General features: G+C 46.3%; 1 protein-coding gene and 1 long non-coding RNA gene across 8 annotated transcripts in view; one reads left to right on the forward strand and one right to left on the reverse strand.

Annotated features, from left to right (window-relative positions):
* The window catches only part of GALNT10 (polypeptide N-acetylgalactosaminyltransferase 10), a 223,090-nt gene extending 218,736 nt beyond the window's left edge, over positions 1-4,354 (forward strand). For all 7 annotated transcript variants that reach the window (XM_058720956.1, XM_058720982.1, XM_058720988.1 and 4 more), the window contains one exon: positions 291-4,354. In XM_058720956.1, the coding sequence (XP_058576939.1) occupies positions 291-449 (159 nt within the window). In that variant the 3' untranslated portion in view covers positions 450-4,354. The remainder of the gene's footprint in view (positions 1-290) is intronic.
* Positions 4,355-6,632: 2,278 nt separating this feature from the next.
* Positions 6,633-16,391, reverse strand: LOC131506918 (uncharacterized). The gene is made up of 2 exons (XR_009259224.1): positions 16,181-16,391; positions 6,633-7,024 (listed from the first exon to the last, which is right to left on the reverse strand). It is a non-coding gene; the product is annotated as an uncharacterized LOC131506918 (long non-coding RNA).
* Positions 16,392-16,615: the final 224 nt, after the last annotated feature.

The following is a 16,615-nucleotide window of genomic DNA, read 5'->3' on the forward strand; positions in this document are numbered from 1 at the left end:
CACCATCATGAGAACCGATGCCAGTGGGCCAGAGACGAGCATGATTAGGGCCCAGGCCCGGAAGTGGCACACAGGTCACTTCCATCCACATCCCCCCAGTCAGAGCTCAGGCACAGGGCAAGGCCGCCTACGGGGGAGGCCGGGCAGGGTCTCGCTGTGCCCTCAGCAGGGAGGCCTCGAAGGTCAGTGAATGCGGCCGGCCGCTGCCTCACTCCCCAGTTGCTATCGTTGCTGCTGCCGTTGGTTCAGATCCCCAGCGTCGCCTTGCTGATTACCTACCTGTTTCGTAGGACAAGACCCTGTACCACCCTGTCAGCGGCAGTTGCATGGACTGCAGTGAAAGTGACCACAGGATCTTCATGAACACCTGCAACCCCTCTTCTCTGACCCAGCAGTGGCTGTTTGAACACACCAACTCGACAGTCTTGGAAAAATTCAACAGGAACTGAGCCCTGGTGTCTCAGCGGGCCTGGTGGGGTCCTCTCCTGGCGCTGCCAGCAGCCTTCCCCTCCCGAGGGAGGCAGGGCTTCCGTGGGCAGCGTGACGTGAAAGGCGCTGGCCAACAGGTCTAGGGCAGAGAGGGCTCTGACGGCTGGAGCAGGAGGCCCACCTGTTCCTTGAGGCCCAGTGGTAGCTGCGGGGTGGACAACAGACCCCACATGAGGCCCCACAAAGAGCAGTGCCTGCTTTAATCCCTGACGGCATCATGGAAATCTAGGAGGGCCTTACCAATTTTGTCACCACGTTCCTTTGGGCATTATGTGGGAGAAATGCCAAGGCAGCCCTAGGCCACCCGAAAATGGGTCCTACAAGGTTACCTAGCCTTGAGATGGCTCGTATGTGACGGCCCTTTAGAAAGAGAAGCCCCTGTTGTCCGTCTGGGCACTTGTAGCACCTCTGCCGTCCGTCCGCTGCAGAAGGGGAGGGAGGGAGTCTTTCTTGGGGCCACTGGTTTCAGCCATTTAGTTTCTGCCTGTCATGGAGTAACTGAGTAACTACAGTTACTGCCCGGCTTCTGTTCTGTCACAGCCCCAGGCGATGCATTCAAAGGCCGTACCTGGGCCCTCAGAGCATCTGGTACTGAACACTGGCCAGCTGCCAGGCCTGGGGTCAGAAGCGGGACCCCTAGACGTTCCTTTGCCGCCATGGACACATGGGATGTCTCTCCTTGCTCTCTGGGCACAAGACAGCTCAGCCACCAGCTCTTCAGGGCTGGGTTTCAGATGACTTGGGCCCATGGAAAAGGCCTAGTAGAAGACCTCCAAACCAGATATTCTGGCTGAATTTCCCTTATCAGTGCTTCCATTTTCCTCTTTCTCTCTTGGGCGATTACCTGCCTCAAGAAAGGAGCAGATGTGTGAAGTGCTCACCTCACAAAGTCTGGAGGCCTCCAAGGTGGACCGGGGGCGAAATGCCCAGCCTCTGACCTCATTGCGGCTCCAGTTCTCACATAGAACTCTAGAATTTTTATAGAACTGTATCATTGGATCACAAACTAGAACGCCACATAGGATTCTGGTATTCTAGCATCCAGTTGGCATTTCTAGAATGCTGCGATTTAAAAGAGCCAGCCAAGTGTAATATAGTTAAGGCATCCAGCCCGCAACCTAGAGACAATCTTTGAAATCCGAGGTTGGTGGTGTCGGGGGGGAGGGGGTGGGTGACCCATGTCCGTCAGCTTGTACCGGAGGCCTCGGTACGACACGGTCCACAGTGCAGACCCGAAGCCCTGCACCCTCCACCGCCTTCACAGCTGCAGTGGAGGAGGGTCCCACGAACAGGCAGACACCCAGGTCCATGCCAGTCCCTCGTGTTTACCTTTTGCTTTAATTATGTGTCGGACTCCCAGAGGGCTCCCAAGCTAATAGGAAGCATTTCTGCGACCAACCTGCCACCCACTGATTCAGAAATGGAAATCGCATTCTACAACCTATGGCTCCCACCAGCTAGTCCAGGAAATACTTGAAATCAGTGTTCCAATTAGAGCTGGGTCTCTCGATTGTGTCATTTACCAATTAAATGAGACATTAATCTGGGAACAGAGCCATGAATCTGCCTTTGAGATGCTGGCTGATCTCAAGGCCATCAGTTATCAGGGGCGGGGAGGCAGATAAAACACTCCTAACCACCACCACCCCAATTAAGCATATAGCTGGCAAAGCATCACTTCCTCCACTTCTGCCCCCACACACACCCTGCCCTGGCCACCTGTCCCCAGGAGAGGTGGCCCCTGTGCGTGCAACAGCTTGCTTGATCCCTTCTTGTTGATCCCTCCGTGTCTTTTCCAAACGAGTGCCATATCTTTAGAAGTGGCCCTCCATAGGAAGGAGTCCAAAGATGAGGCCCCTTCTGGGATCTAGGAGAACAAGAGTTGCAGTTTGGAGAACTGAGGGTTCATCATCAGAGAGCAAAGCAGCATCATTAAAATAAAAACTGTGCCTTTTAAAAAGAAAAAATGCAAATGTACAGCAAATCCCTAAACTTGAACAATTTCCTAGTGCCTTGCTAGACAAACATAAAGGGGCAGGGTTGGGGGCGGGGGAGGGGAACCTTTCGTGGTAGTGTGTGCAGTTTCTGTTGGATGAGTGTGTGTTTCTTAACTTCTGATTTCAAGCAGGAGACGTTGGGCCTAGGGCAGGATCTGGGAGGCAGAGATGCCCCTCAAGGGCCAGAGGCTGGAGTTGTTCCAGTTCATGGCAAGTAACCCTCCAAGTTAAAAGGGCAGCTGGACAACTCATTTTGTCTGTGGCCTAGAAGGACCTCAGCAACCCCTGGGAGAGGGCCCTGTTTGTAGACCATGCCTGGAGTCCCCCACCCCAGCCCCCACACGGAGTGCAATGCACTCGCTAGGTTTCCAGATGTCCCATTCCAAGTGGGTGACAGTGTCCTCGGCAAGACCGGGACTCCTGTGGAAAGCAGGTGCAGCAGCAAGCGGGCTTCAGCTTTCCTCCGTCCCATTATCTGCTTTTGCACCCTCGACTGGGGATGGGCAGGTCCTCTGAGCAGCACTTGCTGAGCCCTCACCAGGAGGTGCTGGGACTCGGCAAAGTGTGTAAGAGGGGAAGGAAGAGGTTCACGGCTCAGCTGACCAACTGACTGATTACAAATACCGCTGGTTGCTTTGGCCTCCTTTTTGAAAACCACCTGTCTCAGAGATCCAGGTTCCTGCCCACACTGCCAGCCGATGCTCAGTACAGCAGCCAGGACCTGTGGAGACGCTCTCATCTGGGTCATGGGTGAGAACGTGGGCCCCTTTGCCTCCCTTTATTCTGAGCATGAGGTCACAAAACAGGGTGCGGCCAGAAAGCATCATGACCGTGTGGCTCACCAGCAGCCTTTCCAGAGGGGGATCTCCGAAAACATTTTGGAATGCAGAGAGCCTCTTTGCTGTAAATACAAGGCCTTTGGAGGTGGCTAAATGTTCAGGCACACGTGTGAAAAGCCATTCTACCGTGTGCCTCCCCCTGGAGCTTTCAACTTTTAAAATAGTCCAGGAACCACCCCTTTCTCCCCTTGTGGAAGAATTAGTTCAGAGGCAGAGGGGGGCACTTCCACGGCGGGGGGGGGGGGGGGGTGACATTAGGCCTAGGGGAGAAAGAGCAGTTCCTGTTGAAGATGCGGCATATAGATTCCCCAAGTGCACCCTATATTCACTTTCCAAACCTACCTGTCGAATTTCTCTCTCTCCTTAAGAAAGAGATGATACCCTTGAAAATGGATCCCTGTTTCTTTCTGTGTATCTTCATTTTTCTAGTCTCTGGAATCTCAAAAGCGTGGCAAAGCACTTTACGGTAGTAACCGAGAATTACTATGACTGGGGATTCCTTGCTTCAGTGGTCTCTAGTGTGTACAGATTGGGCGATCTTTTATAATTCCTGGGAGGCAATGCGTTTTTAATGTTTTCTGAAGATTTTTAAGCATGGGAGAGGGGCAAGGAGTGCAGTCCAATTCTGGAATTCTTTTCTACTTTCCACCGATGCTCTTTGTGAAAATCGAAGTAATATTTCAGTTCAAACTTGATCTTGAGCCAAGGCCAAGGCCCACTGCCGCCTCTGAGGTGGGTGTTGGACCTACATCCCAAGTGACAAGGTCCTCTTAGCATCCGCTCCCCAGATGGCTTTGATTCAGCCTCTCCAGACAACAGGGTTGAGCTCCTGCTCTGTTTTGGGCGTGAAGCGTGGGATCCCAAAGGGACTACAGGCAGGGAATATTGAGATGGAGACTGGGATTCTAAACAGAGAGCTCAAGACCACCAACCTCTCTTCTCCTGCCCGGAAAAGTGAGCCTTTGTGATGAACTGACTTACTGTGTACAATTGTGATTGTTGTTGAGTAAACCTCCAGACTTTCTCTAATGTGTTCTCTGGCTTGTTCTTGGCATGCACCATTTTTCAGTCCGTCATTCCCCACGTATTCAGGGAGTGTCTGCTCGGTACCCAGGCCCTCTGCCAGGTACCGAACAAGTCCCCAACAGCTGTCCTTCTAGAGAGGAAGGTGGATCTCAACCAACCAACCAAGATGACTCTAGATGTGAGCAGGGCTATGAAGAATATAAACCGAGATGTCTCAGAGACTGGATTGGGAGGCAACATTAGGTAGGCCGGTCAGAGTGTGTCTCTGCGAGAGCTGAAAGACATGAGGGAGTCTGAGCCAAGAGGCAGTTTGTGGGAGAGAGTTCCAGGCAAAGGGAGTCACTACTGCAAGAACCCTGAGCAGGAGGGAGTTTCCGTGTTGAAGGCACAGGAGGTGAGCTCACAGGGTTAGGTGGGGTAGCCCACAAAGGGTCTGACAGACTACAGCCAGGAATGGAAGATTTCAGGGGGGCAGGACAAGGTGAAATGGCTTTATTTCTGATGCTCACCCATCAGCCACAGGTGTCTACCTACCAAAATATTACGACGCTTTTGAATATTAGATTTGTATCATTTGTGTAATACCACATTCTAGAAACAGCATTGGCTGGCCTGGCTCTGCAGATCCTGCCCCCTATCTAGACCTCAGTTTTCTGCCGTAAAATGGCCAGTTTTTGGATGATCCTTTCAGCCCCACCTCTGGTTCCCTGGTTGAAACTTAGTGTAGGACTACCGGTGACCGCCAGCCCAAGCTGCCTGCTGATGCTGTCACTCAGAGCCCACCAGAGGGCGCTGTGCACCACGTCTTGGAAAAGGCAGATTAAGGGGGTGGAAATCTGTTCACTGGCCTGAGCCCTGGAACCAAAAGATGGATATTGTTAATTTTCTTCTAAAATTTTAATGGTTTCTTTAAAAAGATTAAATTCTTTTACTAGGGACAGAGGAAGAGAGAGAAGAAGATTCCAGGTGCAGGGGCCGCATGTGCTAAGACCCTGTGGAGGGAACATGACAGGTATGAAGGTCAGTGAGGTGGGAGCAGAGTGAGTGAGAAAAAAGAGACAAGAAGGAAAGGGTGGGCAGAAGCCAGACTCTGCAGGGTCTTGTAGGCCATGTTAAGGCGTCTCTGAGCTTTATTTTTAAAGCAGTAGGGACCATTGGAGGGTTTTTAACTGGGCAGGGTGAGAGCATCAGATGTGCCCTCAACTGATGTTTATAGCCAGGAATGACTTTCTCAAGCTGCTGGGCACATAGTTGGCACCTCGGGCCTGCAGAGTGAAAACTCCAGGGCAGCTGGCCCTCAGTTGCCTTCTCGAAATCACTGATTCCTGGGAGGAAAGGTCCTTCCCCCACTGGGACAGGTGGGAGGATGGGGGGAATTAACATGTCTCATCCGTTCTAGCTCCTCAGCTCCCAAGCCCGCGAGCAAGGGTAGAATCCAAGGTATCTAAAGCACTTAGCTGGACACACAGTGGGAGCTCTGTCAGTGGTTGGTGGCATACTTGTTCGGGAGCAGAGGCGGAAAATTTGGCAATTTGCCAACAATTTTGGATTTTTCTCTCTCTCTGTCCTTAGTTGGAATTGGGGATTGGGGGCTCCTGGCACTGAGTAAAGGCTCAATGAGTATTTGAAGAATGGACAAACGGGTGAAGAATACAGCTTCAGATTACACTTTAGGCTTTTATTTCCTCCACTCACAGCCCACAGGCCTTCTGAGAAAGAGTGCTCCTGTATCCGTTACATGCTGTGTGTTCTTGAGAAAGTCCCTTCCCCTCCCTAGGCCTCAGATTTTCCATGACAATGGGGAGAAGGGGAGCAAAGTAGATAATGGTCAGCCCGTACTCTTACAGTTGTACAAATCCTGCATCTGGTATTTTGCAATAGACCTGAGGCTGTTAGGGATTTATTTTCCAAGCTAACCTAGGGGATAGGAGTGGGGCCCCCTTTCAGTTCTGTTGGTGTCTCCCACCCTACGGCTTCTGGGCTATTGCTGAAGTGGGTCCAGGATTCAGTATCCAGAGCTCCCTTCCTGCAGCTGCTTACAGCTCTGCTAACCTCTGGCCACGGGCATCCGTTTCCTCTTTGTTCACCCTCAGTGCCTGGGCTGCCTGGCTTGGTGATCCTCGGGCCCATGAAGGTGCCCCAGGGAAGTCTGCAATCCTTACCTTCCAATCTGACTTGCTTCAGAGCTGGCAGGGTGACGACCCTTGGTGTGCATGCACACACGCATACACACACACACACACACACACACACTGCCATAGAAACAAAGGAAAACCTGGTGAACCCTCAGAGAAGCAGGTTTCTTAGCAACTTCACAGCTTTTGTTCATGAGCCACTTGGAATTGAAGTAGCATCTGATCTCCTGCCAGCTCCTGCCTGGGGATGGGAAGAAGGGGATGGTGGGTCTACTTTCGCTGGAGCTAGAGCTAAACACCCCCGCCCCCAGCATTGGCCTCTCAGCCTGGGATGCTGAGGCTGGAATCCTGGGGTCTGGAGTCCTCATGAGGCTGGAGTCCACATTCTGGGAAAAGTCCCTGCTATGGTTTCTTTACAGCTGCAGAATCCCAGGGCTTGGTCATCGAGACAACAAATGCATACCGACATATATACTGTGGGCCCACGGTGGTCCACGCTGGGTGCCCATAGTAGTTGGCTCCACCTTTGTCCTCAGCCCTGGAAATACAGAGATGAATAAGGAATAATCTGTGACCTCTTTAGCCTAGTGATGAGAACAAACAAGGACCCAGAGACACCTGATTACCGCTGCACTGCTTGTGACTTTACCCCAGGCCTCTAGTATAAAACCGAAACTTCTAAGCCAGGTCCTAACAGTCCTTCCAGGCTGGCCCCTGCCTGCTTCTCCATCACCTCCCCAGCAGGGCTCAGGCCCTCACAGGCCAAGTCTTTCCCACCTCCAAAACCAAGTGGTCCCTCCACTTGGAATGTTCTCCCTCTGGCAGCTTTTTGTCAGAGTTTAGGTCCCAGCTTAGCTCATCCCCACCCCCAAGAAACTTCCGGCACACCCTGTCAAGAACAGGCCCACCCCACACACATCATTTTCTGGCATGCTGAGCACCTTTGTAGCCTCCTTCATGGCACTTATCCTGACATACAGTCCATTCTCCTTGTTCACAGTAGTTATGTTCTATTGAGTCACTGTGAACATGGAATCAGCAAACACAACCACGCCCCTAGGGGAAGTGCAGGGGTAGGCTCCTGCGAGCCTCTGCTCGAAACATTTTCATCAAACGATCAATACATAACCTTGTTTTATGTGCATTTCTGTTTAAAGACACCTTATTTAATAATAGGTCACTAATTTGTCAACATCCAACTCAGGGCTAACACTGGAACTAATGCCTCAATGAAATTTACTTAACACACACATGTTCTCCATAGACACATCTTAGTGCTTAAGAACACCATACAGCACCTCAGCGCCATGCTTGGGAGGCATTTTAAACCAAAATCACCAACAAAAAGCACAAAAATATGTAAAACGTGACACCACATTGCCCACGAAAAGGATACTTGTTTAGAGCATGCACGCTAGACCTCAGCTGGGAACGTGCATGTTGGGGGAACTCCAATTTTTTGCCACTCTGCACATGCACACGTCTGCAAGTGACCTCCAAGGTGCTGCAGGTGACCTCCGAGGTGCTGCAAGTATCGGTTCTGAGGTCACAAATCTATTTTGGTGAGTAGGCACATTTGCAAACACAGCATCAGTGTAATAATGAGGAGTACTTTGATTATTTTATTCATTCGTTTACTTGTTTAGTGTCTTCTAGTCCACGGTTTTATCCCCAGCTCTCAGGAGGACTGATTTGGACCTCCGAAATTGTTGAGCTGCCGATGAACGCACCACCTATCTCTGAAATGTTAGTTTTGTGAAACTGATTAATAACCCTTATTATTTATGTCACCATTAGTTGCATATTTCGTTAAGGCCAAAACTAAACAGCTTTCCAGGGCTGACTTTTCCTAATGAAACTCATGGAAGACTGATATATGAATCTGAAGTTGTTCATTTTTTTATGGGCATTAGACCCAATGACCCAAATATCCAGTAACCCAAATAATTATGTGCAACCTCCTAGTATCAGCTGAATTTTTTCTTAGGAGAAGTTTGCTTGGTCATCTAGCATTAAAGAAAGGAGAAGCACAAAGGTTTGTTTCCCCATGACAGACTACACATACAACCCCACTCCCATACAGAATTGGTTTCTGAAAATGTGACCAATGTCGAAAGTAAAAAGTCAAACAAAAAATGTATTCCATCAACAGGGCACATTTGCTCCTAAGGAATAAAAAAGGGTTTATCAGTTTCAATTACACCTGCATTTTTGAACGCAATCTTTGATGATATAATCCTGCCTTTCCTACTATATCTTCAATTTGATTATTTTTCTTTACTAATCAAAAAACATGCATAAGGAAGTGCCTGGCTGGTTTAGCTGGAGGAACATGCAACTATTGATCTCAGGGTCATGAGTTCAAGCCCCACAATGGGCCTAGAGCTTACTTTAAAAAAAAAAAAAAGTGCTTAAGAACATCAAGTGGAGACTGAAGATTCATTCCTTTCAATAAATCCAATGACTCCTACCTTTATGTCAATTACAGTTAATGATACACATACTTCCTTTATTGAAATCTAATTCACCTAAAGTGTATAATTCAATGTTCTTAGTATATTTACAAGGTTGTGCAACTATCACCACTTCCTAATTTCAGAACATTTTTGTCCCCCGAAAAAGAAACTCTGGACCCATTAGCAGTCACTCCCCACCCAAGCTCCCCAGTCCCTTAGCCGCTGGTAACCACTCATCTGCATGGATTTGCCCTTTCTGAACATTTCATATAAATGGAATCATGGAATATGTGGCCATTGTGTCTGGCTTTCACTTAGCATAATGTTTTCAAGGTTCATCCATATTGTGTCAGTCCTTCATTCCTTTTTATTGCAGAATAATAATGTGTCTGGAAATACTACATTTTGTTTATCCATTCATCAGTTGAAAGACATTTCATCTCTCTGGGTAGATACCTAAGAGTAGAATGGCTGGGTCATATGGTAAGTCTACATTTAACTTTTTGAGGAACTGTTAAACTTTTTCCAAGATGGGTGCACCAATTTTGCATTCCTACCAGCAGTATGTGGGGTTCAACTTCTCCACATCCTCACCAATACTTGCTATTACCTGTCTTATGTACTATAGCTATCCTAGTAGATATGAAGTAATATCTCATTGTAGTTTTGATTTACATTTCCTTAATGATTAGTGATGTTGAGCATCTTTTCATGTGCTTTTGGCCATCTGTATATCTTCTTTGGAGAAATATCTATTCGAAACCTGTCACTCTGTCCACCATCTTTTCGTGCCGCCATTATGGCATGCATGAATGTCCTGGCAGATGCTCTCAAGAGCATGAACAATGCCAAAAAGAGAGGCAAACACCAGGCTCTTAGTCCATGCTCCAAAGTCATCTTCCAGTTTCTAACTATGATGCTGAAGCATGGTTACATTGGTGAATTTGAAATCATGGATGATCACAGAGCTGGGAAAATTGTTGTGAACTTCATGGGCAGGTTAAACACGTGTGATCAGCCCCAGATTGGATGTACAGCTAGAAAAATGGCAGAATAGTCTGCTCCTGTCCCACCAGTTTGGTTTCATTTCACTGACAACCTCAGCTGGCATCATGAAGAAGCAAAACACACCAGAGAGAAAATCCCGGGGTTCTTTTTTCTAGGGATATAATACATGTGTGCAAATAAAATGCCTCAGTGGACTCTGGTACTTAAAAAACACACGCAAAAAAAATTTTTTAATAAAAAAACCTTTACCCCTTTTTAATTGGCTTGTCTTTTTATTGTTGAATGATAAGAGTGCATTATATATTCTAAATACAAGTCCCTTATATGTATGATTTGCAAACACTTCCTCCCATTCTGTAGGTTGTCTTTTCACTTTCTTGACATACACACACTTCTTATCACTACTCTTGGTGCTTTCATTTTTCCATCCACATAATTTTTTAAGATGAGGTTAAGATACAACAAAATAATGAAGCACTTTCCCAATCATTGCTGCACAGATGGATATGGAAACTGCCTGTGTGGAAACTGAACGATTAACAGATCAGCAGCACCACCTTCCCATCCTGCAATGTGAGGTCTCACTCTCTAACATGCAGAAATCTGAACCTGAGTACAAGGGGTGTCAGCATAAAATGGATGAAATAATAACTACCACTTAATGAACACTTACTATGTACGAGACACTAAGCTAAGTGCTTTACAATATCACTTTTGATCCTCACAATAGCCCTATAAGTACTATTATCATCCCATCTTACAGATGAAGAAAACTGAGGCTTATATACTTCACATAAGTTGTCAATGGTCCTACGGCTAGTAAAGTGGCAGAGCTGGAGTTCAAACCAGAGCCTTTGCCCTTAGCCACAGTGCCAAGAGCTACCGTTGGCCAATAGCCAGCACCTGTCAAGTGCCAGGTTGCAGACCAGAGCCAGGGGACACTTTCATGCGTCCTCAGTGAAATGAGGAAAATAGGCTCATGCTGTGGACTTTTCATAAAGCTTAATTTATTCCATTTAAATGACTGTCCTTTATTCCGAGATTCTTCCAACTTTTTTGGTATTCCATACTTCCTGTTAAATTACAATACCAAAAGATGGTGTTTTTCTTACTATTATTAGAAATATAGGCACGTTGTAAAACATCCAATAGGAACAGGTTATAAAATTCAAATTCTGGGGTGTCTGGGTGGCTCGGTTGAGCATATGACTCTTGGTGTCAGCTCAGGTAATGGTGCCAGGGTCATGGGATCGAGCCCCACATTGGGCTCTGTGCTGAGCATGGAGCCTGCTTAAGATTCACTCTCTCTCCCTCTGCCCCTCTCCCCCACTCATGCTTGCTCACTCTCTCAAGTTAAAAAAAAATTTTTTTTTAATTTTCAGATTCTTCCTTTCTTCCCTTGACCTGCAGTCCCCACCACGGAAGCAACCACAATTACTAGTTTCTTGTGTTTCCAAATATGTGTATTTGGGTATAAAAATTTTAAGAAAAATAAATGGAATCCATACTCCATGTAGTGCCCTGTATCTTTTTTTATTACTTAATAAATGTCTTGGTAGAGTTGGACATACTTAATTTATTGAAAAAATGTTTATGGGGTCCCTACTCTTGTTAGCTACCAGAATTGGAGAATTACTGTTGTATGCACTGGAGCTACAACAACAACAAACAAGGCAGACATGGTCCTGGCCTTTGTGGAGCTTATATTGCAATGGGAGAAACAGCCCCACCACAAAAATAATAATAAAATAGAATCATTGAATATTGTGATGAATGCTAATAAGAAAAGGCACGGAATGGAGCATAGCAATGGGCAGGGGCTGGGAAGAAAAATTCCTTTTAATCAGGGAAGACTCTCTGCAGAGGTGACATTTAAATTAAGACTTGGAGGATGGAGCCAGCTGTGGGAGGAGTGAGCGGAACAGCTTTCCAGGTAGAGGCAACTGCCAATGCAAAGACCTTGAGGTAGGGAGGAGTCTGGCTTATCTGAGGAACTTAAGGAAGAATAACAGAGCTGAGGCATGGGAAGGGGGCAAAGAGATGGCAGGAGGCACTGTCAGAATGCACTGGGAACCTGGTGAGGGGCTTAAGAGAAGTGGGGCAAGGTTTGGTTTGTATAGATGCTCCATCAGGAAAGAGTGGTTTAGGGACCAGCTCATAGGCCAGTGAAGCACTTTAGACACAAGGTGATGGTGGCCTGGGCTGAACCGCTGGCCATAGGAAATGAAGCAAAAGGGACAGATTCTAAATATCTATTGGAAGGAGAAGAAAGTGCCTCAATGATGGGTGGGCTTGGAGTGGGGTGAAAGAAGAGAGAATCAAGGGTGGTACAGGTCGCAGTTAACGGATTTGGTTGTCTGAAGCTTTTAACTTGAACATTTGGTCTGCGATGCCTCTGGAGCATCTAAGCTCCAGAGGCTGTTTTCTGGAGCTCTGAGGAGAGGCCTCAGCTAGAACTATGGAGTTGGGGGTTATCAGCCTGTAATTTTAATTATCTGAAGGTAGACTTGGGGATGGAAAAGAATATTACAGTTACTGAGTCAAGTTGCCATTTTAAAACCTAGCTTTTATTAAAGGCTTTATGTTCAATTTACAAATCTTGTTATTCCTTTATAAATCTGGTGATTTTTTCATATAAAGATAAGAACAATCACTTTCACTTATTCTTTGATTACTGTTGAATTAATTCTTAAGTTTAGCAGATTCAATCCTCCTTAAACATTTAACAGGCTTACAGATTTAATTAATCAAATTTCCTTAGACATTTCAGACTACAATTACAAATTTAATATGTCTGATTTTCTCAAACACTTTAAATGCCCAACAGGGCAGACTTACAAATCTAAAAAGCAAGATCTTTCAAGCACTTAAGGAACTGTTGTAAATTAATTACCTAAAGTTATAAATGTAGTAAAGCAGATTCTCTTGGCCATTTCAAGAATCTCAAATCCTACACAAGGCAAAACAAGGATCACAGAAGCTTCTCTCTGTATTCATTTCTTCATTATTTGAATATTTCATTATATTTCCTTTCTGGAGTTACAGATTTACTCCCCCAGCAGAAAACTCAGAATTTTTTCCAAAAAAAAATTGTTATTTAAAACCAAACTACATAATAACAGGGAGGAGAAATTATAAAATATTCCTTGAAGAAAGACTATAGGATTGTCTATAAATGGTAGTTAAAAGCATGTGCACCACCCTTCCCCCCCCCACACACACACACAAAATTACACAGAAACTGAGGGTGTCAGTCTGGGTCCAATTAAGAGAGAGAAATCACACAGTAATTTGAACAGAGGAAAGCTAATATAAAGATTTATGAATTATAACAGGGCACAGTAGTAAAACAGTAAAGAGAACTCTAAAGAATTCAGGAGTAGCAGATAAGGAGCATCCCCTACCCCAAGAGCTGAGATAGAGAACCCGTCTAGGAACATCTCCAAAGGCAAGGGAATTAAAAGCAAAAATGAACTATTGGGACCTCATCAAGATAAAAAGCTTCTGCACTGCAAATGAAAAACAATCAACAAAACTAAAAGACAACCGATAGAGTTGGAAAAGATATTTGCAAATGGCATGTCGGATAAAGGGCTAGTATCCAAAATTTGTAAAGAACTCACCAAACTCCACACCCGAAAAACAAATAATCCCGTGAAGAAATAAGCAGAAGACAGGAATAGACACTTTTCTAACGAAGACATCCGTATGGCCAACAGGCACATGAAAAGATGCTCAATGTCACTCATCAGGGAAATACAAATCAAAACCACACTGAGGTACCACCTCATGCCGGTCAGAGTGGCTAAAATGAACAAATCAGGAGACTATAGATGCTGGCAAGGATGTGGAGAAACAGGAACCCTCTTGCACTGTTGGTGGGAATGCAAACTGGTGCAGCCACTCTGGAAAACAGTGTGGAGGTTCCTCAAAAAATTAAAAATAGATCTACCCTATGACCCAGCAATCACACAGCTACGAATTTACCCAAGGGATACAGGAGTGCTGATGCATAGGAGCACTTGTACCCCAATGTTTATAGCATCACTTTCAACAATAGCCAAATTATGGAAAGAGCCTAAATGTCCATCAACTGACAAATGGATAAAGGTGTGGTTTATATATACAATGGAATACCACATGGCAATGAGAAAGATTGAAATATGGCCTTTTGTAGCAACGTGGATGGAACTGGAGGGTATTATGCTAAGTGAAATAAGTCAGGCAGAGAAAGACAGATACCATATGTATTCACTCATATGTGGATCCTGAGAAACTTAACAGAAGACCGGGGGGGGGGGGGAAGTTAGAGAGAGGGAAGGAGGCAAACCATAAGAGACTCTTAAATACTGAGAATAAACTGAGGGTTGATGGGGAGTGGGAGGGGGGGGAAAGTGGGTGATGGGCGTTGAGGAGGGCACCTGTTGGGATGAGCACTGGGTGTTGTATGGAAACCAATTCGACAATAAATTCCATAGAGAGAGACACAGACAGACAGAGAGACAGAGAGACAGAGAGACAGAACCCATCTAGGAAAAGGAAAAGGCACCATTCTCCCCTGCTCCAGGGGCAATGCCAGGGGAAAATCTGGCGAAGAAGCTGTGTGTACTGTAGCAGCCTGGCACTGGATGTAAGTGCTGTTTTGAAAAATATCTAAGGGCAAAATATGTGTGGGAAATGTAGACCTCTCATCCGTACCAGTCAACTTTGGAGCCAACATCACACACTGCCTTGTATAGACACCCAACTGTTTTCTGGGTATGTGTCTGAGCTCCCCCCGCTAGAAGATATTCTCTTTTAGGGTAAAGATTATGTTTTATTCTTCTCTTGTGGCCGACCCTGAAATGGGTGTATGTAATACGTTCAATAATTTACTTCTGAATGTATGAACTCTGAGTGAGGCATTCTATTAAACTGTGCCTTTTTTCCTATTAATTTTCATCCTATATTTTCCTACTATAAAGGCAATAATTGCTTCCTGGGGAAAATGCAAAGGTAGACCAAAAGGAGAAAAATATCAACCATATTTCCACTACCCATGATAATAATTACTATTAGAACATTAGTACTTTGATAGATTTCATATGCACAAATAGTTGCTTTCCTTTTTTTATTTTTTAACTTATATGTACACACATATCCCATATGCAATTTTAAATCCTGCATTTTTAAGTTAACATGAATACAGCACTTCTCCAACTCATCATCAATTCTTTGTTGAAGAGTCCATGATGAATTGTTCTATATAGAAAACATTTACAGTGATGTTGAAACTACCTTAAATGTTGAAAAGATCATAAATAACTGCAAAATATCTCACTCTGAAGATGTTAGGTAGTTTACCTAACCACTTCTCTTGTGGAACTTGAGGTTCTTTTTCTATTTTCCTTTTATAAATAATCCTACAATGAACATCGTTGTTTAAATTTTTCTCTGGTAGGCCAATTTCCTGAAATGGCTGTTCTGCATGTGAAATTACTAGACGAGAGAGTACAAACACGTTCAAGGTCACTGAAGAAAATTTAAGATCACAGAGCATCTGCTCCTAAACATGGAAACTGGTAGCTTTCCCTTTTTCATCAGGGCACAAACCAAAAACCTCTTTAATGCCAAGCCACCTAGTACTACCAAAATAGGTACAAGTGCTCACCTAACACTCCCGCCCCCTGAACACCCCCCACCCCCACCCAGGTCAATGCTACCCATCCCTAAATGATTGCTTGACCGCATGACCCTATGACCCTGGGCTAGTCCCTTTGGGCCTTTGGTCATTGTTAGTCCCCAAGTTGCCCAGCAGAGAAGTGGCCTGACTAGGGGTGCTAGACTAGATTTTCCGAAGGCCCTTCTGGGTGTGTGATGCCCTGGGTACCTAACCCCAAGCTCAGGGGCTTGCTAGCTATCGTGGATAGATCGGGAGGCTTAAAGCAATAGAAGCTACAGCTTACAGAGCTTCAGGGAAGGCTCAAGATACAGCAAGCCCTTCCCCATGCCGAGATTGGCCCTTGATCCTCCACTCCAACCTTTTCTCCCGGTCTTCCGCAGTTCCCGCTTCCCCGCGCGGTTCACCCAGTCCACCCTCCAGACGTTATACTGACTTCCGATTCTTCCCAGCCGAAGGGTCACAAAAGCCCCGTAGGGGTTTTCTTCCTCCCTCTCCTCTTTCGGCGCCGACCAAGCCAGTCCCAGTCTCTACAGTCTGAGGTCTCCGCCACCCTCCAGCATCCGACTACCTTGCAATACCCGCCATCAGACCCCCATCATCTCCTCTGCACGTCTTTCCACGCATCTGTACCGGCTTGTCCCTCAGTCTTTCCCGCCATGCCTGGCTTTCTGTGCTGTTTCATCCACCCTATCTCCCATCGGTCTGCGGGTCCTCTGGCCCTGGTCCTGCGGTTTTTACCTTCTCATGACAGAACCTCTATCCTCGTCAGGTACCCCCTCAATGCCCCTCCCTATGTTTGTCCCTCGGCGCCCCCGCCCACGTCTACACTTCAGTACGCCCCCGATTGTGCTCTTCCGTTCCCGGAATCTGGCCCTCCGTCCAGCCAGGCCCCTGCTCACTATCCCTCCCCAAGCCTGAAGAGTCTGCGGCCCGGTTCCCCTCCCGCACCCGGGTAACTCTTCCCTCTTCCACTTTCTCTACTTTGAACCCATCCCAGCAGAGT

This window comes from Neofelis nebulosa, chromosome 1, assembly GCF_028018385.1.
Source record: "Neofelis nebulosa isolate mNeoNeb1 chromosome 1, mNeoNeb1.pri, whole genome shotgun sequence".
Taxonomy (NCBI): Eukaryota; Metazoa; Chordata; class Mammalia; order Carnivora; family Felidae; genus Neofelis; species Neofelis nebulosa.